We start from the raw sequence: 26,481 nt of genomic DNA on the forward strand, positions 1-26,481 counted from the left end.
TCGTGACTCGAGTCACTAATCTCGCGACTCGCGAGATTTGACGGTTGACGGTTTTATTTATTAAATGATCCATGCACTAAAAACAGGTTTTATCTGCATAATTTCAAATGTAAGCACGATTGCAAACACACATATTTTTAATTTTTATTATAAAATTACTTTTGTAAGATGGAGGGTTGACGGGTTGTGAAGGTCACGTGGTGCACGTGCACTTCATCTTTAATTATGTAAATTTATGTCTTTTCCTTAATCATATTATGACTATATTACATTTATACCTAACTTACAACCAATCAGGTAACCTGCTCAATAGGGTCTCCATTACTCCATATCGAATATGCTGATTGGCTATTCCTTAAAACTAAATGATCCACGATATATATATATATATATATATATATATATATATATATATATATATATATATATATATATATATATATATATATATATATATATATATATATATATATATATCCACCCACAACATCGACATTAGACACGAGGTCTTGGCTGCTGGTGTTGGTGCTTGTGTTATTATCTTTTATCTTGTGGTCTTGGACTGTATTGTCTTGCCAATTGCTTATGGAGATGAGCTGGGAAGCGCACACTTATCTCTTGACTGTTATTCAAAGAAGGATATCATTGAAGAACAGTTTATCCAAGAAAGCCTCATGATTCACCATGTTGAACATCTGGAATAAGGGTTTTAGTTCACAGAGGTGAACTCTTAAACAGCAAGTTCACAGTGGGCGCTCGTCCTTAAACACTAAGTTGTTCACAGGGTGCAACAGGGCATAAATGGGTGGCGTACAAGTGGGGGGGGCACCAGATGCGCTATGGGGGGGCATTGCACCCAAATGCCCCCCCCTAGCGACGGGCCTGGTTTCCAGATCCAGATCTTCACCAAAATCGAATCACTTCTTCCTTGTCACACACACAACCTGTCCACCAAGTTTCGTCCGAATCAGTCCACAACTTTTTGAGATATTGTGCTATATATCATTTTTGGCCCAATCTCTCAATGCTGAAGAATGACTGAAAAAATTATAGTCGTTGGATCCGGATTCGGATCTTCACCAAAATCTAATCAGTTTTCTTCTTGTCACACACCGATCAACAAAATTTCATCTGGATCCGTCCGCAACCTTTTGAGATATCAAACAAACAGACAGAAAGAGGTGAAAACATAACCTCCTTCACCTTCGGTGGCGGAGGTAAAAATAGTTCTAATCTTCTTTTCTTTTTATATTTTAATCCCAAGTCGGGGCGTTCTCCCACAATTTAATGGAGATAATCAGGGAATCTTAGCCTTCACAAACACTTACATTGCCAGTGTCTAAATTAGATGAGTGTTTTGGTCAGGGTATCAAGAATTCCCTTTTCAAAATTACTGGAGGATCATTAACAGCTAAAATTAAATGCAGGGAGGTAGAGCAGCCAGCTTAAAATCTCGTTCAAAGGACGGCTTACTAATTGATGCAACAGCACGCTTGCAAAAACACCACGATGATTATATAGTCAGACCCCAATTGAACCAAGACCACAAATCTCAAAAGTGAGTGCGCTATCTCCGAGTTGTCCTGTCGAACCATTTTGCAGCAAATAAGATGACAGCAAATTTTGTGACAATGATGTAAATAGAATCCAATCTTACCAGTTTTCATGACAAGTTTAAATAAATAATGTGGAAGGAGGGGAGGGACGATCCCAGCTCGTCTCTGGCTCCAGGGGTCTTTTAATAAATCATCTGAGTGTGTGTCCGAGTGTGTGGGCCCATCTTGTAAGTAAAAACTGTATGTGTTTTTGAACATTGTAAATTCTTGCTCTTATATTCTGCGATATGGACAGAAATATGGTGTGGAAGAATATAGTATGGACTGTATGACCAAAGAGGTTACATTTACTCCTGTAATAGCGATTTGTCCAAAAGTAAGTTATATTGTAAAACGTGCACTGAGGACACTGAGTGTTAATTCAGACAGTGTAGAATAAGATTGTATCATGTGAAACCTCCTGTTAAAGGCGAGGTACAGTGAGAACTTGAGCATTTCAAAGGCGCCGGAAAGCGCTACATGCTTTTCAAGGATAGCAACATGGACTGTTTGGCAGGCACACTATGAGGCATGATGGCGAGATCGGTTGCAGAGCTTTGGAGGAAAGCAAAACACTTGTTCAGAGCCATCCAGGAGAACGGGACAACCAGAAAAATGGCCCCACCCACAAGTGGGGACACGCCGCCCATACAGGCGGTCCAGGAGTTCATGAGGACCGTGACCGCACAGAATGCATTAGTTGGAGCTAGATCTTGTACATGAAGGGAGGAAGACATCACTCCCTCTACTTGGCCAACATTACCTCACCTACACCTCGTCGCCCTGTGCGCCGGTGACCAGCATGCCACCAACTTCATGCCTGCCTCAAGCCCTCGCATGCCCCATTGTTTTGTGTGCAAGCCCTGGTATTTGTTGGTGCCATAAGGGGGTTATATTTATTCATCTCTTGCACATAAGATTGTGCATTTGTTACATCCCTAGGTCTGTTTGTCGACCGCCAGATATGTGCCATTATTTATTGTCTTGTCTACCCTTCGCCCTGAATTTCAACACAATAAAACATTATATATGTAAAGGAACATTTTCCTGCCTGTTTGCCTCCCATGCGTTTTACCGCCAGGTTGGGCTTCGTTTGGGTGATTCTTGGAGAATAATAAGTATAACAATGAACGCAGTACTTTTAACAACGTTTCAGTCCTTCGTGGAGGTTTTCAACTGCTGTCACAGATGCTCTGTCTTAAATAAACCGTCTAAAGCTATTAATTAATTATTAGTGAACACCTTGGTATCCAAGGCTTGGGTTACATGTGGGTGAAGTTTCCCTTTGATCTGTCAAGCCATTCTCAAGAAGACTTTTAAAAGTTCATTCTTCAAAAATAATAATAGCTGCCAAACCATATCACCTATGATGTCATAGGTGGAGAACTTTTTGTTCCTCATGGGTAGGCGATCATACCTGCAAAGTTTCGACTTGATTTGTTCAGCCGTTTGAGAAGAAGGTTTTTGAAGATTATTTTATGTTAAAACGTATGGCTGCTGAACCATGTGACTGATGACATCATCAATATTTCCCCCCATACAATTTATCCCCAGATGACCCTCAACAATTTTCACACTAATCAGATAAAGCGTTCGACAGATGCAATCATGACGTCATAACGAAGCCACCACCTATGACATAAAAAATCACTTGTTTCCTATGGGGAGTACTTCACACCTGCCAAGTTTCAATTTTTTTCCATGGAGCGGTTTCGGATTAACAGAGGTCCAAAGTTTTCCGTTTGTCCAACATGACTGCCACACCGCATGACGTACATCATATCATAGTTGTCATAAAAACATTCTACATGAGTAATCACACCGGCGGTGAAAATTTTGTGGCAATCGGATAAGCGATTGCAGAGAAAACAAAGAAAATTAGCACGGACGGACGTACGTACATACGGAAAACCCGAAAACATAACGCCTCTGGCGACTTCGTCAGTGGAGGCATAAAAGCAATTCTCATATACGGATCAGGATCTTCACCAAGAATGAATAAAATCGTCCTCATCACACAACCAACCTGCCCACCAAGTTTTGTCTGAATCCGTCGATAACCTTTAGAAATACCGTGCTCACAGATAAACAGACAAACAGACAGGGGTGAAAACATAACCTCCGTCCATCTTTGGTGACAGAGGTAATAATAATTTTATACACACTTGTGCCCCTGCCCAAAAGACGACTAGTTTCATCCTCCAAAAAAAAGAAAAGATTCATAACTAAAGCTCGCATTCTTTCATTCTGTGATCATCAAAGATAATCCATTCACCTGCTTTGTGAAGCCTCCCAGCAAGCAGTCACCCATGACGGTAGCATTACTGGTATCTTCAGGTTGGTGGCAACGTAGTACTTTTTACTGCCAACCGTTGCAGCCACCAGATGTGTGACAGCTTTGGTAAAATCTCCAAGTACTCGGCCACCCATTAACTGCACCAGCCGATGCATTTCTTCCTATGCAAATTTAAAAAAGGAATTGAAAATTTTTTTTTTAAAATGGGCAACTATTTCCAACACTGTCTCTGTGAAGAGCTGGATCTTGAGATCTGGGCTTTGAGTCAAACTGTGCGATAAAGGGTAAATACAAAAATACAAAAGAGAATGCAAGGTTCAAGAGGTATGAAGGTGAAGTGAAGGATTATGAGAAGTGGTGGGTGGGGGATGACAGGCTTAAGGGAGAGAAGAGAAAAAGAGCATAAGAAATCAACAATTCCACCATTTTATTTCAAGTAAAAATATACTGTCCCACATGGTACACCTTTTTAAAATAATTATTCTGTCGAGACATGTTTTACAACTAACCCGGGCTTCCTTTCCAAGGTTTGTGCAAGAGACGACAATGCCAGCAAACGACATGTTGTGCACAGGATGCTCAGCTTTTGGGACGCATTGCTGCTTGTCCAGACAAAACAGCACAACTCGTGGCCCCACGATACGACAGCCGAGCTGTGGACACGGACACACGGACGCACACACACACACACTACGGACTGACTGGCTGACAGCGAAACATGTTGCAAACTATAATTTCTTCATCCAACCAATGGAGGGAATTTAAATCTGCTGAGGATGGCACAGTGCATGTAAATATACACATCCTCCTTAAATACTCATCCCACTTGATGTTTCATCATTTAAAAACTATTGTTACAGCTCTTTTACTGTTTTAAGCATGCTAATTATTTCACCTCATAATTTACTATTTTTTTTTTTTTCATCTTGCATCATTGACAAATATTCAGTGACCTTCAGCACTAAATATTCACAAACACCTGATTTTTCCAATCAGTTTGTCATTAAACTGAGGCGTGTTCAACATTAATCAGTAAAGTAGTGAGTGGCAAGACGGGTATCTTTAACAGAAAGTTGCATAACTCAGCTTCAGAAAAAAATAAAATAAACCAATGTCACCCGCAGGGTGACCCGTATCTTGCCAAAAGGTGACCACGTGTGACTTCTTTAAGGTCACACTGAGGTGAACAGAGCTGCTATCCACCAGGAGCGACTCCTTGAGGAATATCTGCCTACGAGAGATTCCGATGAGAATCGTTCTCCAGAGTAACTATGAAAAATATGCTTTTGCCTCATAACATCACCAAATGACGTCATAATGTCTCAAGCTTGACATATCGAGAAAGCACTCATCGAGGTGTTCAATTTGAGGTACTACACGATATGGTTCCTAAAACTTGAAAATTTGACCTTGGGGTCAAATATGTTTGACCTGAGGCGCTAACCATGAAGGTCAAGGTCAATCGCCACCAAAAATTAATCAGCTGAGCGCCAGACTATGAACTATATTCCCATGAAGTTTGAAGACGATCCGATCAAAATTACTCAAAAAATAAGAGTTTCGTCGACTCCCCTGATTTGCGAGAAAGTGACCTTGACCTTTGACCTTGACCTTCAAAATTTTATGCGCTGAAAGGGACCTCCTATAGGCCTCTGATATGCGAAGTTACAAAAATTTCCAATGATAACTGTGCTCTGCAGAGTGATTTATACGTGATTACAGACCAAAAAAAAAATAAATAAGAACATATGAAGGTCAAGGCCAATCGCCACCAAAAATTAATCAGTCTGTGAGGTCTTGTCAAAAGGTGAAGGTGCTGTTGGTGTTTGCTCATCCCTCACCCTATAACTGTCTCCACCAACACCTCCCCCCCCCACAAGAAAACAACTTCATCTAAATAATACTGTTTGTGTGTTTTTTCCCCCCCCCCCCCTGTGTATTATTAAGGATCTGACATAGTTTGGAGTAGTAATTTCATAGTGCATGTCAGCATAAGTGCGTTGCAAATTAAGCAATATAGTATCGTGCAATATGTATACAAGGCTCTCATCTTTCCTGACAAAACGTGCATTTGTAAAGCCTCAGCTCCCCCCCTCCACCCTGCATTCTTGAACTTCCTACGATGTTTCTGTCCATATACAAGGTGTTTCCCTCTCAAACAGCCAATTGACACGATCCAACGCATGGTCAGGCCAAGTGGGACCAGATGACGGCATGTCCGGGCGGCGTCCAACCAGCAGACCCCCACAAGTATGCTCAGCGCGCCTGGGAGCGAGAATATAAGAAACAAAGCAGTGTGAGGATGAGTGGTTGTGTTCTCTCGTTCATGTTCTGGGCTCTCTGACATGTTCATGGCTTCTGTCTCCAGGGGATATTTCTCTTTTTCCTGCTGGGCTCGCTGGAGCTGCACACTCTCTCTCTCTCCCTGGGTTACTGTGCTGCCTCTTCTCTCCTGGTCCCACATTGCCACGGTGCATTGAGAACGTAGCTAGGTGGCATGAACATGCAGGAACGAGGTGTGACGACGAGCCCGCATCAGACCACTGAATCAGGTCTCGCACTACGTGGCAATCATTACCACACGGAAACGGTTTCTCTCTCTGTTTTGTCTCCTCTCTCATTCCCATGTTTCCATATATGAATGTGATAAGGCCATATTATTATGCTCCGTTGAGGTCCCAAGGGAACGTGGGTTATTTATTTTAGGATTTATTTGTTGCCGTTTCAGATCGCCACATGTGCGGCCACATCTTCTTCTTCCTTGCCCCATTTGGTATAATACATCCAATTTGTTAAATGAGAACCCTTGTGGTCATTGGCGGCTGGGAACTCCATAATGTGTAGAGAATTGGAAATAAACCTGTTAGTTGGGCAGTTTGAGTACCGTACGTAGGGTATGATAAAATTGAATTTATGACGGCTATCGCTCGACCAATCTTGTCTGGTTAATTAGTCACGGTAGTGTGGTTTAAAGCCAATATGCGACCAAATTACCTGGGTGGACAGAGATACCTTTTTGGCCCCTACCCACAAAGTGGTAGAAGGGTTGTAAAAACTGTGACGAACAATAGGCCTAATATATATATATATATATATATATATATATATATATATATATATATATATATATATATATATATATATATATATATATATATATATATATATATATATATTGTTGTGGACCCAGGGGTCGGGGGCGAGAAGACGAGGGGAGGAAGCCACCTCGGGTTCCCACCAGAGTCGCAGTCCGTCACACACGGATAACTCCGTGACGCAGCAGGTTACCTAATGGTCACGTGATCTAATTACCAAGGGGACAAGCCATCGGTACGCCTTGTTCCAACTGGATCACCTTACCAGATCAGATGCAGCCAGGCGTAACTGCCAAGGACGTACCGGCTGGGAAACAGAATCGTTGGGGGATAAGGTCCCGGCTTGGCTCGGATACGAACCATGCTGGACCAAAGAAGGAAAAGACGAAAACGAGCTGGGAACATTTCTACACAAAGCATTTATTTACAATCAGGCGAGGAAAGGTATATGGCACAATAAATTGGTTTTATTATTTTGTACAGCAGGGACAGCAAGGAATTTGTGGGGTGCGGCAAAAGGCAAGCAATTTACAAAAGCAGACTTATCCCGTTATCACTTCTACAATCTTAACTTATACGACGACACGTGCCATCACACGCAGGATTAGAAAACCAGAAAGAAAAAAAAGAGCAGATGAGGGGAAACGGCCTCGCAATACCTGGAGAGGTCGGCCGACTAACGCAACCCAGTACGCCTTGGGGGAGGTAGGGGGGGAGAAATACTGGCGCCTCAGGTGTGGGATTGGGAGGCGTTGTGCAGTGAAATATGGGGGGTGCAGTGTCGTGCCAGAGGAAACTGTGATTGCGAGTCAGTAGGATGCTCTTTGGTGCGTCCAAATGGGACGAGATGGAGGGGTGGAAAGAGAGAGAGAGGAGAGAAGATGCGTGAGGCGACAGATCCCTAACCTAGTCGTGCATAGGTCTGTGAGTGTTGCGTGTACCTCCATGGGACGCTCCGCTTGAGTGTTCCCACCTCAAGAGTTTGTGTGTTATCTCCAGCTTAGTCACTTTGCAGAGGCTCGTGGCAACGTGCACTCCACACTTGTCCTCCGGAAGAAGAACATCTGTCGCACACCAACCATGAGTGACGAGCCAGTGACAGGCAGATGCCACGGAGAGCCAGCGACGGACAGGCAACGAGGAGCAGTGAAGAAGATGGGCAAATAAGAGGGGCGAAGAAGAGGGGCGAAGAAGAGAGCCAGCAGCTCCGCGATCTGCCTTCTTTGAGCCCCGGGCTAAGTGTGGAGTGACAACCCAAAGCGATGCGCTGTGACCCGAATCCCACTTCTCTATTGGGCCACAGCAGCCCAGGCCACTCCCAGCCACACTCCCGGGCCAGAAGCGGTCTCATTCGCAAATCCGGCGTTACACGGCCCGAAGCTCTGTACCGAACGCCCGGGTTGCTCTGCCCCAGATTGCGACCCCCGCCCCTCGCCGCCAGTTTTCCGTGTTCTGGCGACTGGACAAGGGTCGTATCAATCACGCGTGCCCACCCGGGATACCCTCGGCGAGATGCGTTTGGTGCGACAAACGTCTGTTGCTCATCCCCGCATCATGCAGTCAGAGTACCCTCAGCTGTGCAGCATGCCTCTGTTTAGTGGTGAATTGTATCGATGCAGAGGTATGAGGAGGTGTGGGAATATTTTTCCCATGTGCGGGAGGTGTTGATGGTCAAGGTGGTGAGTTTTTGGTGAGCGAGGGGTGAGCAAGGCAAGATGTAGTTGGAAATTGGCACGCAGATTTGAATGAAATAATGGCACACCATGCGTGTGCTGTGCAGTGTTTGTTGTGATTATTTTGGTTCCAAGACACAGGAGGCATTGTATTGTGAACATTCTATCATATTGTTACGGCTGTGGAAATTCGCAAACCACCATTCAGGGCCCATAGGTGAGATAACTCTAAGTACATGTGTAGTTCGCCTCAAACCCGTTGTTTCGAGGGAATTTATGCGATTCATTCGGGCTGCGACGCTTTGAGTTCGGCGTTTTTCTGTTCTATCTTTATTTTGAATCAATCGCCATAACCATCAAACCACCACCAAAAACCCTCCACCGTCCTCACCTCTCTCCTTCTACGGTGATTCCCGCATCACCTGTGAACACTGAGCGTGGGGCTGTCTTGGGCTCGTTCAAACGATGCGCACCGAGCCGCGAGTGCAAGTAGCGGCCTTTCCGATGGAAAATTCAGATCAGGAATGCTCCACGCCCACTTCTGATCCGTCCAATCAGCAAGCGCGGAGCGGCTTGGCCTCGCCTCCAGGCGCTTCCGTGTGAAATCGAAATATGCAAATTCTAGGATCAGGGGAGGTTCACGCCCACTTTTCCTCCATCCAATGGGCGAGCGTGGCTCCCCCCCGAGCTCATCCTGATCCGGAAATTTGCATATGGGTTCTCCTGCTGGCCTATAAAGCGCCAAGCGCAAGGCGAATCGTGGCAGAGAGTTTTGGCAGAGTCAGTTTTGGTGGCAGAGAGTGGAGTCGGGAGACGAACGCGTCGAGTTGGGTTCTGCAGTCGGCTGAGGAGAGTTGTGGCAAGAGGCCAAAAGGAGCTCGGGTCCGAGGCGAGAAGGACGGCGGTCGGCGACGAGGTCGCGGTGGGAGATCGCTCGTCGTGGGACCCAAGCCAGCCAGCCATTCTTCCTCCCCCAGAGCATCAACAATTCCCCCTTTTCCCCGCGCTGAGATAGTGCGACAAGGGGGCCCCGTTCCCACCCCACTCCAAACGTCGTGCCAACGAAACCCGCGAAGGAGCACGGAGTCGGGGCACAGCCACGCGGCCACGTCTGCAGCTCGTCCGCCAACGCGCCACGAGGACGCGGGTAGGACCCACCCGGTCTCGCGGACCTGGCCGCTCCTTCAGGTCCCGCGCACATATTGGCCTACAGGCCCGTCTGCCCCCTTGTCTATGAGGGTGGCTTCTTTCCTTTGCTTTTTAGTAAATGTGGGTTGGCGCCGTGTCTTGTAAAGTAGAACTGTGTAGGTGTTGCCGTGTGTACGCGTATTCGGTTGTAACTCTGCGTCGTTGTTTCTTCTGTAATTTTTATCATAGGTACACTTCAACTGTGAAAGACGGAATCTAAAACAAAAATCCTGAAAATCACATTGTATGATTTTTAAATAATTAATTTGCATTTTATTGCATGAAATAAGTATTTGATCACCTTCCAACCAGTAAGAATTCCGGCTCTCACAGACCTGTTAGTTTTGTCTTTAAGAAGCCCTCCCATTCTCCACTCATTACCTGTATTAACTGCACCTTTTTGAACTCGTTATCTGCATAAAAGACAGCTGTCCACACTCAATCAATCAGACTCCACCCTCTCCACAATGGGCAAGACCAGAGAGCTGTCGAAGGACATCAGGGACAAAATTGTAGACTTGCACAAGACTGGGATGGGCTACAGGACAAGAGGCAAGCAGCTTGGTGAGAAGGCAACAACTGTTGGCGCAATTATTTGAAAATGGAAGAAGTTCAAGATAAGTCAATCTCCCTCGGTCTGGGGCTCCATGCAAGATCTCACCTCGTGGAGCCTCAATGATCATGAGAAAGGTGAGGGATCAGCCCAGAACTACACGGCAGGACCTGGTCAATGACCTGAAGAGAGCTGGGACCACAGCATCAAAGAAAACCATAAGTAACACACTACGCCGTCATGGATTAAAATCCTGCAGCACATGCAAGGTCCCTCTGCTCAAGCCAGCGCATGTCCAGGCCCGTCTGAAGTTTGCCAATGACCATCTGGATGATCCACAGAAGGAATGGGAGAAGGTCATGTGGTCTGATGAGACCAAAATAGAGCTTTTTGGTTGAAACTCCGCTCGCCGTGTTTGGAAGAAGAAGAAGGATGAGTACAACCCCAAGAACACCATCCCAACCGGGAAGCATGGAGGTGAAAACATCATTCTTTGGGGATGCTTTTCTGCAAAGGGGACAGGACGACTGCACCGTCTTGAGGGGAGGATGGATGGGGCCATATATCGCGAGATCTTGGCCAACAACCTCCTTCCCTCAACAAGAGCATTGAAGATGGGGCGTGGCTGGGTCTTCCAGTATGACGACCCGAAACACACAGCCAGGGCAACTAAGGAGTGGCTCCGTAAGAAGCATCTCAAGGTCCTGGAGTGGCCGAGCCAGTCTCCAGACCTGAACCCAATAGAAAATCTTTGGGAGCTGAAAGTCTGTGTTGCCCAGCGACAGCCCCGAAAACTGAAGGATCTGGAGAAGATCTGTATGGAGGAGTGGGCCAAAATCCCTGCTGCAGTCTGTGCAAACCTGGTTAAGAACTTCAGGAAACGTCTGATCTCTGTAATTGCAAACAAAGGTTTCTGTACCAAATATTAAGTTCTGTTTTTCTGATGTATCAAATACTTATTTCATGCAATAAAATGCAAATTAATTATTTAAAAATCATACAATGTCATTTTTCAGGATTTTTGTTTTAGATTCCATCTTTCACAGTTGAAGTGTACCTATGATAAAAATGACAGACCTCTTCGTGCTTTCTAAGTGGGAGAACCTGCAAATTCGGCAGTGTATAAAATACTTGTTCTCCCCACTGTATATATATATATATATATATATATATATATATATATATATGGAATTACTGAAGTACTCCAAAACTTGGACCAACACCATGATGATCACAATGACATGATTAAAACCCAGAAAGACCTCGAGCAGTTAAAAAATGCAATGATTTCTCAGGCTGTCATCAAGCAGATGAGAAGTGAAGCTACTGACTGGTTTTGCCCTTGCTGAGGCTCATCAGGGCAACACAATGCTCTTTCATCCATGACGTGACATTAAAGTCTTTCGGTTTATATACTGGCAGCTGGCTATTGATGCACCACTAACTGTGATTGGTGAGGCCAGATTGTATGTGGAACCCACAAGTGCGATCTGCCACATTGTATTTCGCCCACAAATCACAACCAGGAAGCATCATCATTGTTATTAAAAGGTTGGGAGATGTACAAATGGAATTATTGAAGTTTTGGTTTGGATTGGAGTGATCCTTGGGGGATTGTTAATTGGTATAAAGAATGCAAAAAATTCTAACATCATTTTGGCATTCACAGAGGATCTCGAGCTCAAATGGTCTGCGTTAGCGGAGCCCCTGGTGTGACATGTTTTGCTGATTTTTGTGGACAAAAACAATTTCCATTTTTTTAAAGCAGATGCAAGTCCAAAAGCCAAAATCAGAAATAAAACAGGAAATAGGGAGATGGGAGAGAGAGAAGAGGAGGGCAGGGGAGTGTGGAAGGAAGAGCGAAAAAAAACTTGGAAAGACAGTTGGGAGGATATTGAAGTTAAATAATAGAACAAAAGAGGCATGTATGAAACAGACATGAACCAACTTGGTGCCAACTGATACTTTTAGTGTATTGACAATTCATTTTATTGCATTTATAGATGCATTATGACTACTATTACTGCTACTACTACTACAACAATGGTCAAAACTAATTCTACCATGTTATGGGGTCAACAGCTGAACGTTAGCCTGAGTTTTCCATGGACTGACTCGACAGGCTTGATGTTCGACTGAATTTATAAGTGAAAGGCCTGCTTTGGCAGCATTTGGAATTTGGCCAGGGTGCCAGTGATAACTTGTTTACTTTTTGCAAAAAACCACTGTGAAATCATTAATGTCCACATGCTATTGCAAACAGACAAGTCCCCAGCTTAACCTACATCCGAGGGACAGGACACTGCGATGATGGACCCTGCCTGCTAAGCACCAAGCAGTTTAAAGTTAGGCCAATAATTGAACCCTGACGAGACAGTTCAAAGAAAAGTGCACAAAACCTGCACTTATCGGTCTGAAGCTTTGGAAAGAAGTTCATTAAAAAAAATTGCTCCGTGGGGGACTGACAGTTATTTCCCCAACAAGCGGGGCGAAAATTGGAGAATAGGGAAAGGGGCAATGCCCCCCCCCCTTTTTCTGAAGTGGTATGGTCATGAAGAGCACAACTTATCTCAACTGCACAGTCCTTATGCTTCATGAAGAGTTTAGTCTGCATCTGGCCATCGGTTTCTGAGAAGATTTTAAAATAGATTCCCTAAATTTAAGGAACCCCCCCCCCACTTTGCAGCCTCTTTTTGGGGGCAGATCTGGATGGGGAGCACAACCCCATGAGACCTTACTGTTCTGATGTTTCATTACCAATTTGGTCCATATTGGTCATGTAGTTTGTGAAGAAAATGTGTTTTAATGAATATGAGGCATTAGAGGAGGGGGCCCGTGGTCCTATTTCCGGGGGAGATACGGCCATAAGGAGCACAACTTAAGGTGAGTGCAATGTCACCATTCCTCGTGGCGAGTTTGGTCTGGATCTGTCTGGCGGCTTCTGAGAAGACGATTTTTGAATAAAATATCAATATTTGGGGCAAACCCCCCTTTAACTCCCATCATGGAGGGTGTATCCGGATGGAGAGCACAACACCATGAGACCTTGCTGTTCTGATGCATCGTACCAAATTTGATCAATGTTGGTCAGGTAGTTCGTGAGATGTTTTAGTCAAATGTTAACAGACGTACGGACAGATGGACACCAGGACCCAATTGATGAGCTTATTTAAGAGAAATAACCTCATCATTTCACCATACTGTTCCCACTGTAAATTTTCCAAAAAAAAAGCAACAAAATTTGTTTAACATACAATCCGGTTTTCATTGGCTCATTATATATACCATTTAAAGAGCCAAGTACCACAAATTCAATATCACCAATAAAAGGGGCCAACAAATTGAATTTAATGGCTGATCTTGGACTACTCATACCTTCCTGAGATGAGCAAAGGCCAAACCACTGAAGTTGTCACAAACATAAAGAGACTTGTCATCACTTTTCATTTGGAGAACAACAACTTCATGAACTTCCTGCAGCAAATCCTGTGATTGACCTGCCACGATTGCCTAAAAGACAACAGAAGTCAATCAACACATCTATAAATAAGTAAAGGTCAAAACAGAACTGAATTTGATTCCTCAATGAAAAACACATGAAAAGGAAATGGAAACGCTCACAGCATTTATAAAAGCTAAAAGAACACCCAACATTACATTTTTAAAGGATGTTAAATCCCAAGAAGCCTTTTCATGTGATATAACGATTGGCCAAACCTGATACAATGCCACTTGTGTATTACAGCCAATCAAGGAATAGAGATGGCAGCTTTTATAGAGCCAGTCATGGAGAAGAGAAAAGTCGTAAATTTGATGAAATTGCATTTGCTTCTTAATGGAACACACAAGTACGTTAAGAGAAAATGTTGATAATTAATGGTATAGTAATTCCATCCATCCATTGGGACCATACTCTGTACAGAGCGTTGGTGCTGCCTAAGCAGTCTCCTTGGCTATTGGACACAATTCCTGGACGGGTCGCCACTCCGACACAATATACCAGCATGCTGACACTCATTTTACCGACCGCGGAAGGATGGCAAGCAGAGTCAACCCCACCTGGAATTAATGCAACAAACAAATGGGGTTTGAACTCAGGATCATCAGATACCAAGCCCACCACCCTAACCATTAAGCCAACACCAAGCATATAGTAATTTGGTTTATGCAATTTCTCTGATGCTTCAGTTTTGTTTTATTATGTTTTATATTCATTGATGATTGATGTTTCATTTCATGTTTGAAAATGGTTGCTTCCAATGGGATTTCAAATTTACAATGTCACCAGTTCCTGGAAGAAGAAAAAAAAAAGTACACTCGAACACTCACACAGCTTCTGAATGCTCCACCCTGCCATTCAATTTAAGGAAACAATAGAATGGAAATTTAGGGGGGGACGACACGGATCCAAACAGCTGAAATGCAGGGCAACGATGGCGTCATACAAGTGGAAGATAATAGAAAGAGTCCGTGATGCAGACAAAGAGGAAAGGCAGGGTTGATGACACATGTAGCACAAGTGGCCATATTATATTAAGCTGCTCTGTAAGCGGAGTTGCAGTGAATGGAGACGAGGAGCCGCAGGAACACTCGAGTGGCACAAACGGCTGGTGGAAGAATGACTTGAGTGTCGGCAAGATGGAACCACGGCCAACGTGTGGCACAGTCGGGTGGGACAAGGCTTTCGGGACCCTTTTACCCTACGCTTGAAGGCTTGAGGGAGGCCACCGAAGCAAACTCGGGTCTCAAAATCCCAAAGTAGAATAGAGTGTGCAAAGGGTGCCCAGAGGAAAGCAGTCAATCGACTATTACGTAGCAGCGTTTGCACAACTCAAGTAAAATTGCTCTCAATTATAATGCAATTTTTTGCCAAATGCTATAAAAAACTTACAATGCGATAACTTATTCATTGTGGCAATTTTTTTTTTAAATTAACTCAAGCAAAAATCAAACTAAAAATGTAAGCGTCAGATAGTTTGGCTTTTACAAAAAGACATTCAGACAATCTAAATTGAAAATAACAAAGTAGTGGAAACTTTACAAACCTCTTGTGCCTGTTTGAAGAATATGCTTTGCACCGTGTCAACTTTCACAAACTTCACAAACAGCTCATCATGTGATTCACCGTTCAGGTCTGTCATATTGCTGGAGAATCATCACAAAGATGTATATAAATGTGCAGGTCAGAGAGGGTGGGAAATATAACAGAAGCGGAGCTTTAACAACATACATGTCAACTCTTATGGATATTCCGTGTCTCATGATTTTGATCTTTCTCATGTCCACGAAGCTCACGGTGTTGCTTGAAATCAATTTCATCCTACCCCCTACGATTTCAGATTACACCCCTCAAAACATTTATTTATGCATGTTTATTTACAAAAAAATAGTAATTTAATTGATATTGAAAACTAATTAGGGAAAAACCATTGACCACATGACAGCCTTTAAAGAGTTTGCAACGAATTTTGATTCGATTTTGAATGATTTTATTTTAATATTGATATTAATTGAAATCAGTATTTCTCATACAGTTATAGTTTTTGCCATATTTTTTATGATACCCTTCTTCGATACACCACTTTGAGCCTGCAATTTGTTAAGTCTTTGTTATTGTTACTTTTGTTGAATTAAACAGTGCAGTGGACTGTATTTTTAATTCACAATTTAATTGTAATTCCTTATCCCTAATGAATATTCACTCTTGTAATTATAATACTTTTTCCTTCTAAATTTCTCTTGTTAGGTTGAATCTTTGTACATATATATATATATATATATATATATATATATATATATATATATATATATATATATATATATATATATTGTGTTTGTATATAATATGTCATGCACTTTGAACAAGTGTACGAGTGGTTTTAATACAATTAACATTTTTGTTATATATTTTTTAATGTTTCCAGACTTTGAGATGAGCTTTCAATCTTGTACGTTTTACGTGTTTTATTCAATAAACGTATCACGAGTTGTGGGCATAATAATTTATCATTTCAGCTAAATCAGGGAGGGGGGGGGGGTAATGTCAAAGTGCGGGGGTAGTATGAAATCGGGTTCAGGCTACCCCAGGGAGTAACTTGAAAGCGATTTCAGATTACCTGGAGGTAACTTGAAAGGGGGGTAAGCTTGAAGTCTTTACACAGGGACTAAATTAACTAAATATGAATCTTTTTCTGCATTTGGCTTCCCAACTCTTCTGTGTTAGCGATGTAAATTTCAGCACAAAGGGCTTGCCATCAATTTATCGACTTGAATGAACTCTCCAGTGTTGGGTAATATCACCCAACTAAGGTAATTGGGTAATGTTGGAACTCTCCAATATCATTGCTTAGTCTTTGGCAGACAAGCATTTGGATTCTTACACACAACACACAACACACCTGAGGTGATGCCAGCTGTCTCCTTTCATTTCCTTGCGCAAGTGAATGATCCCACCGTATCGTTTCATCAACAAGGTTGTTTGGTCTGTACAATCCAAGAAAAAGATAAACAACACCGAATGTGGCCGATTGTGGGGTTTTTATATGATATATATATATATATATATATATATATATATATATATATATATATATATATATATATATATATATATATATATATATATATATATATATATATATATATATATATATGGAACATTCATCGACATCACCACACTGAATTACCAAACAAATCAACATCAATTACCTCACGAAACATGGAATTTTTTCGATCCAGGCGATCACCGAGTTTCAATCATCGAGCTCGAGCTCTGTGTAACCACAGACGAACTTACCTGTGAGGAATAATGGACTGCTCGTTTAAACCTGACGGGCCAAGCCGATTCCACAAGGTCCCACAGGTCCCACAACTTCAGGCCTAACCCGGTTCAGCACATCGAGCTCGGATTCTCGACTCGGACACCCTGATTCATCGTCAACAATTCCTTTTTTTAATTTTCCTTCCGGTCTTTCTTTGTCCGTCCTCAATATTTTATATACAAGTACCTCATCAAACTAATCGATGGCTTATATTTGACGTGCGTGTGCAGATTGTGAGATGTAAACGCTGAAATAACGAGTGCGTCGTGAATCATCAACATTCCCGCCAAATGACTGAACGAGAACTACTAACCGAACCGGCACTGAAGCTCCCCATTGGCGATTCGGCTTGAACGAGTTGAACGATTCTTTCAGATAAACACCGCAGTAAATAAATTATACTATTTACTTCACAATGTGAATTATACCGGTGTTTTATTTATATTTCAATACGTTAATAATCATCCGCATCGCAGACAAAATAAATAACACTTTTATTGAAGCGAATTCAAATTAACTTCCGTGAAACCACGTGACCTGATCAGACCAACCACGATCGAAGATAACTCAGAGCTTTGTGTTTTTGATGAATTCCCGAATATAGATATAAACTTTTTTTTATCCTTTAAAAAAATTCGAGTTCGCTAATGCGTGTGTATGAGGAATTACATTTGACAATAAGCCGAACTCTCCAGTCTTGGACAACAGGGGTGTGTTCCATTACCAATCAGCTTGTGTCGCGCTCGCCAAGCGGCTTAAGCATTCTATTTATACTATTAATAAAGAACGTCTGGCTTAATGTATGTTCCATTTGCAAACAACTTGGTGTCGCTTTCCAAGCCAGTCGAAATATTATTGAAACATGTATTTCATACTTTAATTGATATTTTCTATATTTCATCCGAAATCTTCAAGATCCACAAACTTGCAACCTCCCCCCCCCACAATCCGAAATGCGCCACCCCCATCCCCCCCTGTCCAGAATGCACAATGGTATGGTCCATCGATAAACTTGGCAAAAAGCTCCTCCTGCTGACTTTCCGTTTATTTAGCTTTCGTTTCCTGGTGCTTGTTCTCTGTCGCCGCTGCTAAAATAATAAATTCCTTTGAGAAAGTTGTCACAATCGGATCACTGTATTTTGTTTTCGACTCTGCCTTTTAGAGGCGAGTTTCTTCAGTTTACTTGTTTTATTTGAATTAATCTTGACATTGTACATAAGAATCTGACTGCACGCCTTTTCCCAGCTGGATAACCGATTAAGTTCCTTTTCAAGAATAAAAAAAAAATAATTGTGATATATAGATTATCGTAGATCTGATGCTGTTCTCACTTTACCAACAGTTCTCGTTCTTGTTTTCATTTTTTTAAAATTAACATTACTTTGGTATTTTCTAGTTTATAAATACCAGTCTAGTAGAAGTCGAGAAACGAATTTTCAGTCCCTGTGTTAAAGTTGCATTCAGTGAAGCCGTTCCATGTAAACAGAGGGACTCGTTCTTTGTCTGTACTGAATGTTTGAGATTAAAAAAATAAATTATTTCAAGAAAAAAAATATATATATATATAGCTCCAGCGAACTATACCACCGAGGTGTTTGCATTGATCAAATTCTCCCGAAGAGTACTTGACTGAATAGGAAATTGACGATTCGCGCTTCCCCCGATTTTTTCGCTCACCTCGAGGAGTGTATGTGGGTATCAGTCAATCAGTCAACACTTCAATCATTATATCGTCAGAACCAAACACACGGTTTTGATGAAACTTAGCTCCGAGCTTCATATCTGATGCCAAACAAAGGTTTATTAACCGCATCAAAATCTGTGCCCAATAGGAGGGGGGGTCTACCGGGGGGGATTGCCCCTCCCACACCCACCCACCCCCAAAATAGGTATTTGCAACCCACCCCCAAAATAGGTATTTGCCACCCACCCCCAAAATAGGTATTTGCAACCCACCCCCAAAATAGGTATTTGCAACCCACAAACAAAATAGGTATTTGCCACCCACCCACCCCCAAAATATAGGTATTTGCCCCTCCCACACCCACCCACCCCCAAAATAGGTATTTGCCACCCACAAACAAAATAGGTATTTGCAACCCACCCTCAAAATAGGTATTTGCCACCCACCCCCAAAATAGGTATTTGCCACCCACCCCCAAAATAGGTATTTTCCCCTCCCCCACCCCCAAAATATGTATTTGCTCTCTTCTCCGAAACTATACACACAATTTCGATGAAACTTCACCACTATCTTCATCACCTGTGATGTGCGAAAGTTTGTTCATGGCATTAAAAAAAAGATCAGGGTCTGGGGGGCCGATGTGGGGTTTGAGTGACTGTTACTCTTGTCACTAAATATATATATATATATATATATATATATATATATATATATATATATATATATACACATATATACACATATATATATACATATATATATATATATATATATATATATATATATATACACATATATATACACACAAGATGAGAGTTTTCGTAACATACTAGACGACCCGTGAACCCGTGTTGGGTTCCCGTTGTGACAGCGGTTGAAAAAAAAACATTTCGACAAGCCGGTTGGTGACCAGGGATGAGCTCGGATCGAAGCGCTGGATACGATGCTTTTCATTCTGCCTGATCCACCGACGAAGATTCATTGCCAAGACGTATTGGTTCACATACAATTGTTCCTCTGCCTGGCAAGATTTTTCCTACTGCGTATTTTGCAAACTGGCACTCCTCATAAAAAATGACGGTAAATAGACACCCTATTTTTGAAGGACTACCATTTGAAAAATAATCGGTTTGCTGGTTTGTGCTGTGGAGCCTCGCGTTGCAGAGACACACACACACACACACACACACACACACACACACACACACACACACACACACACACACACACACACACACACACACACACACACACACACACACACACACACACACACACACACACACACACACACACACACACACACAGAAAACCTGATAAACTTCTCTCAATGCGCTTGTTTGACCACACCTCCTGAGCCACACAATATTTTTCATAAGCCACGCCCACTTTCCATAAACCACGCCCACTTTCCTACGCCACTCCCACTTTTCATCAACCACGCCCACTTTCCCTAAGCTCCGCCCACTTTCCTAAGCCCCTCATAAAAAATGATGGTAAATAGACACCCGATTTTTGAAGGACTACCATTTGAAAAATAAAACCTCAATCAAAAATCGGCTCGAGTAAAATTTTCTAAATATCTCGACGTGTTTAATTTCGAAGTGTCGGTTCTCTACATTCAAAACTGAAGGACAAGTATTGAAAATACTGTACGCAGTTTTTTCGGCCGCTGCACAGCAACGGGTGGTTGCTAGGCAACGAAATTCAAATGCGCACATTCCCAGCCCATATGGCACCTGTTGGCAAAGTTTCATCGAAATCGGTTCGCTGGTTCATGCTGTGGAGCCTCGCGTTGCAGACACACACACACACACACACACACACACACACACACACACACACACACACACACACACACACACACACGGAAAAGCCAACAATAAGGGATATCTAGCATATATCTCGAATCCCCCAAAAAAATCTCCAGCAAACTACCGCTGAGGTTGTTTGTATTGATCAAATAATCCCGAAGAGTACTTCACTGAATTGGGAATTGATTTTTAAAGAATTTTTTCGTTACCTGATTTGAATGAAACTTGATGTTGCGCGTCAATGTGAAAAAAGTTTATTGACCGCATCAAAATCTGTGCCCAATAGGAGGGTCTGGGGGGGGGGGGGGTTGGTTTTTATTTATTTTGGTTTAATAGGTTTTTTATTGGAGAAAAGAAAGTCGAATAAATTATTGTGCGTTATCTTCTAAACACAATTTTGTTTATTAATGAACACGGAAGTATATAAGATCAAAATGGCGATGTTTATTTTATGTTTAAAAATAAATTGTTCTTTCTCCATACTGAATGTTTGACATTTTAAAATAAATTATTTCAAGAAAAAAAAAGAAAAAGATTGCTCCAACGAACGATACCACCGAGGTTGTTTGCATTGATCAAATTCTCCTGAAGAGTACTTGACTGAATCGGGAATTGATTTTTTAATAATATTTTTCGTTGTCCGATTTTAACAAAACTTGATACTGCACACCACAGGCGAATGGTGAGTAAGGTTGCCCGAAAATATTTGCACTATCGTGTACTGTTTTGGCTGTATTTCTGGAACATACATACATTCATACATATATACAAGATGAGAGTTTTAGGCATATATCGATAGATTGATCAGTCGATTTTGTTATTCGTTCCATTTTTCAATCGCCTGCAGGTCACAATTTTCAACCGATCTACTTGAAACTTCACCACATGGTAGAGTTTATCATAAGTAAGAAGCCTATTGTTTTTGAGGTCAAAAGGTTAAAATGTCAACATAGGCCAAAAGTCAACAAATCTTTCAAATCTCTAAAGTCCTCAGTTTTCTTCCGATTGACATAAAATTTGAACAGGATTTGCATATCAGGCTAGGAAATTCAACCACCCACAATATTTGAGGTCAAAAGGTCAAAAGGTCAATATAGGCCAAATTTATAAAATTGTCAATTTTCATCCGATTTACTTGAAATTTGAACAGGGTTTGCATATCATGGCACTGAATTCAACCACCCATTATTTTTGAGGTTACCATAGGCCAAAGGTCAACAACTTGGGTGGAAGTTCTAAAGTCCTCAATTTCCATCTGATTGACTTGAAATTTCAAGGAGGATTCACATATCAGGTCACTGAATTCAACCACCAATTATTTTTAAGGTCAAATTTATTTTAGGGATTTTGCAAGTCTCATGCTCCTACATGTCATCCTTCTTGTTTGTTTGTATTCCAATTGCCTTCAGGTCACATTTTTACTCCGATCATCACAAAACTTCACCACCTGGTAGCTAGAGGAGGTGACAAGCTGGAAGCCTATTGTTTTTGATGTCAATAGGTGAAGGTCACAAAAATCGTCAATTTTCAATCGATTCACATGATTTATATGTATAGCTATACAATACATATAAAAACGAAAAACATGGTCCGTGAAGCCATGTGACTTTATGTCCATTAATTACATACTATTGGAATGTACCTTTTAAACCTTTCAACCCTTTAGACTGGAAAGAATATCTCCACCTTCACAGACATATTTGATTTTTTTTTCTCTTTTAATTGGTCCTTGCAACGTTTTTCCTTTTCCCCCATATGTATGGAATACACTTCGCAAGAGAGGATGGCTCTCTTCTCCTATGTGCCCTAGCCCACCTTTTGCTTCTCTTCTCTTTATCTCGAGCTGGGTTGATGTTGTTTCGCAATATATGCCACTTATTAGCTTTTTGCTTCAGTACAGAGCTCTGTAATTGTATGATTCAGATCTTCTTAATCACTGCAGAAAGTGCAGTTATTATTGTCGATTTTTCTGCAAACATTCCAGGTGCGATGTGTGACCACACAGATTTTGGTCTCAGTCTTCATCGGGCCTGTGTCCTTTTATAAAGGTTTACCATTACTGTTGGAATATATTTAGCGAAAGGCAAAGGGCTTTCCCTAAGGGGCCCTGGCTGCTTGTCAGGGGGACAGTGCTGGCACTCAGGGAGAGTTGTGCGAAGGGAAATGCCAACAGGAATCCATGCTTACTTGCTGGCTTTCTCGGTTCACAAAATAGTTCACCGTTTGTTCAGGATCATTCACAGGGTGGAGGAAGGCTGGAGGAGGAAGGGCTGTGGCATGGGGAGGGAGGGGCACATACAATGCAAAAAACCCTGAAGGATGTCCTTGAATCTCAGTGGCCCAACAGGCACTGCCATTATTAACCACTCAGCTTGCAGCACCTGCTGCTGTTGTTGTTGTTGTTGTTGTTGTTGTTGTTGTTGTTGTTATTCGTCTTTCGGCTGCTCCCGTTAGGGGTTGCCACAGCGCATCATCCGTTATGATCCGCATACTGATTTGGCAAAGGTTTTACGCCGGATGCCCTTCCTGACGCAACCCTGGTCGCCTATTACGACACAGGGATAAGGATTGGGTTTCACCATGATTCTGGGCTGCCCTGCACCCTCTCATAGCACAGCCCAGCACAGAGCTCCCGTCCTCAAGCGATCCTCCAACCCAAGCCTCCGAGTAGCCGGATTACAGGCGCACGCCACTACGCCCGGTCCCGCAGCACCTGCTGCTGTCCCTTGTGTAATTTTGTTGTTAGATAGGGATTTGGAAGATGCAAATGTCAAATTGCAAGAGGAGATGCAGGGAATTGACAGGAGATGAATGTGATTTCAGATTATTTATTCACATTGCTAGCTTCCAGTGCAACACTTAAATGAACAAGCTACCTCATCTTTTCCTGTTGTCATTTTTTTACAAAAGGACTTGTTATTGGAAGAGCAAGATGACATTGTAATCAATGACAAGATGACTTGTTATTGTAATCACGGTATTGAGCTGACAGTGGCACTGCAAAGCAGGTGAGCATGGCACAGGATCTGAGCTACTGTCATGTGGTGGAGGGAGGAGTGGAGGAGAGGTGTGGTGGGGATGAAAGAGGTGAGGGGGGGGGGAGTAGGTGGGATGTTAATGGGAGTATAAAAAAGAATCTGACAAGCTGGAATAGAGGAAAGACCATGTGAAATGGTAGAGGACAGCCTTTGTAAGCATGACAGTATTGGAATGAGCAAGATTGCACTGAGATAGGTAGATAATTCCACAGGTATGAGAGTGAAGAGAAAGCCTGAATTGGAAAAGGTTAATAAAGATGGGGTTACTGGATGACACATCCACTTTGCTCAAGCTGGAAATGAGTGGAGAGCTTAAAGGGCAGGGTATGCAAGAACAGACAAGAGAAGATAGAAGGTTGAGAGGCCACCAAACTGTCTGCGATGAAAAGGCAGCTGGCTCTGTTCACGCATGAATTTGGAGGCCAGCTTCGAAATGTAGCCTATCTATAACAGGTAATTATTTTCACTGATTTTCATCACATGTTTTTTTTTAACGAGCACCCCAAATATTCACCTCACAGTCGATATCTTTTACTTCCCCAGTCTTCTGCAGTGTATTGCTATCGCATGCTTCATCACCCTTGACTGCCTTTGGAAAGCAGTAGGGCATTGTATGCCAGTTATCTTCACCAAGTTCCAAATTCCTGCTCTAACCCACATGGGTGCTATATCAGTCACACCTCAATGATGCAAACAGCAGAGAGAATTCATGATTGCTTACTGATCAAACTTTATATGCATTCAGCTGATGATGAGCTCGATTCAGATGTACTTTGAAAACAAACACATCGCTTTTCTTGATTGTTTTATCCACATTAGGGTGGTTGAACCACTGTACAGGACTGAATTATCTGCATGAACTGGTAAGTTTATGTGAAATGTACCATAAATGAAGTTAATGCAACATTGAATTTCCCCGTAAATTAATTTGAAGCCTCAAAGTCTTATTGAAGCTTTGAGGTAGGACAGCCTGCACTCTGAGCCGTCGAACTTCGGTTCAAATCTCAGCCCAGTTATAACTGTCATCCTGGTGTTTCCCAGGCATGGTGAGACATCAATGTGCATGTTGTCCTTTGGATGCACGTTAAACCGGATGTCCTATCCGCTAGCATTAGTTGGTGGACGTTAAAAATCTGATAGTGTCCTTTGTAAACAGTCGGAGAGCTATTGCCAGCACCATGGTCAAATTCCAAATTCCTGCACACTCATTCGAGTATCATGTGACAGAGTGGCAACCCATCAAGGATTGTAACCTGAGTCGAGAAACTGCTTCGTAAGAATTGATGCTCTGTGGAGAGCATGGTAAATGATAATGATGATTGTGATCATGTCTTTTTGCCTTTCTGTGTCCTAGATAGACTGTGCATCCATCACATTTAGTCAATTTCAGTACAAGAATCTGGAGAGTTATGTGCCCCGACTCAGGCTGCCGACTCCATTTCCAAATAGTCTGGATCTTCCCCTGCCTTTCACAACCAAAATGTTATTCGCCACTCACACTCTAGACTCGAGAGTCGAGACTGCAGTTTGCCTTAAATCAATGTGCCACAAATTTTTTCCCGTCATGTAAGGTCACATTAGATAAGCACTTCACAGCAATTTCTACCCATTTTGGCGACCTTAATTAGCCTGTCCCCCACCCTTTCCAAACCCCCCCACCCCCATGCAGTGGGAGACGGGGCTTTGCAATTGTGTGTGTGTGTGTGTGTGTGTGTGTGTGTGTGTGTGTGTGTGTGTGTGTGTGTGTGTGTGTGTGTGTGTGTCTGTCTGTGCAGGCCATAAGTTTTACCATTTGAGTTTTTATCAAATGTGGCCGCAGCGCGTCAAGCACGAGACTGCAGGTTTTGGTTTTTTTTCCGCCTTTGAGACAAGTACTAGGAATGTGGTTGCTCAGGGAAAAGCCGATTACATGGAGGCCCCTCCCTGTAAACTGTTTATTTATTGGCAGATAAAACTATCAAAAGTGTTCAGGGCTTCTTCGGTAACTGCAGAGTGATAATGGTAATGGCTACATAATGATAGCACATCAAGCGTGAGACGTCCTTTAAAAAAAAAAAATCACTTCCGTGTTTCTTTATTTATTTACCACTGAGCTTCAGTGTATATGTCCAGGCCATAACTCTTTTTACCATTTGAGGTTTCATCATCAAATCTTCAACAAACCTTGATGATGAGAACAAGCGAGGTATCCGTGCTATGTACGGGAGGGACCCCAAAAAGCAAACAGACAATGTGGAAATGGCGAATGCCAAATCATGAAGTTATGAACCAATAAATTCCACGTCCCTGTGACACCTTCGGTCGAACGTCAGGCATAGATTGCGGGTTCCTGAACGACTTGGGCAAAAAACTTACTGCAGCTGATCCCAACAGATGGTGGGTAATATTTTAATAATGTCATTGGCGAATCTGCAAACGCCAAATCCGCAAATGTCACCAGTGGAAACCCTCACATAATTTCCTGATTTTTCCTTTAAGCACAATCTCTATATTTTCATTCCAAACAGCATCATTCCAATCACAGATTAAGATAACAAAATACAATGTTACAAAAACTAATGAGGTAAATGAAGATAACATCGTTTTGATGTTACATCCAGATCGAAAGTCAAAATCATAATTTTATTGAGGTATTTATGAAACCTCCCACCAACCTTGGGACATCCGCTGGTACCCCAAAACATTCCACATAAGGTTTGATGGAACAATCCCCAAAACTGAGGG

The 26,481-nt window shown here is 42.3% G+C and overlaps 1 protein-coding gene across 6 annotated transcripts in view; it reads right to left on the reverse strand.

Moving 5' to 3' along the window:
* The window catches only part of TOPBP1 (DNA topoisomerase II binding protein 1), a 252,201-nt gene that overhangs the window by 216,473 nt on the left and 9,247 nt on the right, over positions 1-26,481 (reverse strand). For 2 of the 6 annotated variants that reach the window (XR_015055948.1, XM_085872707.1), the window contains exons 1-6: positions 17,197-17,741; positions 16,799-16,883; positions 15,446-15,545; positions 13,776-13,910; positions 4,401-4,544; positions 3,871-4,052 (exon numbers count right to left, since the gene is read on the reverse strand). Coding sequence is in view for 5 of the 6 variants with exons in the window: in XM_085872707.1 (XP_085728833.1) it covers positions 3,871-4,052; positions 4,401-4,544; positions 13,776-13,910; positions 15,446-15,545; positions 16,799-16,866 (629 nt within the window). In the remaining variant the exon portion in view is untranslated. Of the gene's footprint in view, positions 1-3,870; positions 4,053-4,400; positions 4,545-13,775; positions 13,911-15,445; positions 15,546-16,798; positions 16,884-17,108; positions 17,743-26,481 lie in introns of those variants that run through there. The other 4 variants (XM_085872711.1, XM_085872710.1, XM_085872709.1 and 1 more) reach the window with 4 other exon arrangements.

Source organism: Eptatretus burgeri, chromosome 3, assembly GCF_056783735.1.
Source record: "Eptatretus burgeri isolate ZD-2024b chromosome 3, Ebu_testis_v1, whole genome shotgun sequence".
Taxonomy (NCBI): domain Eukaryota; kingdom Metazoa; phylum Chordata; class Myxini; order Myxiniformes; family Myxinidae; genus Eptatretus; species Eptatretus burgeri.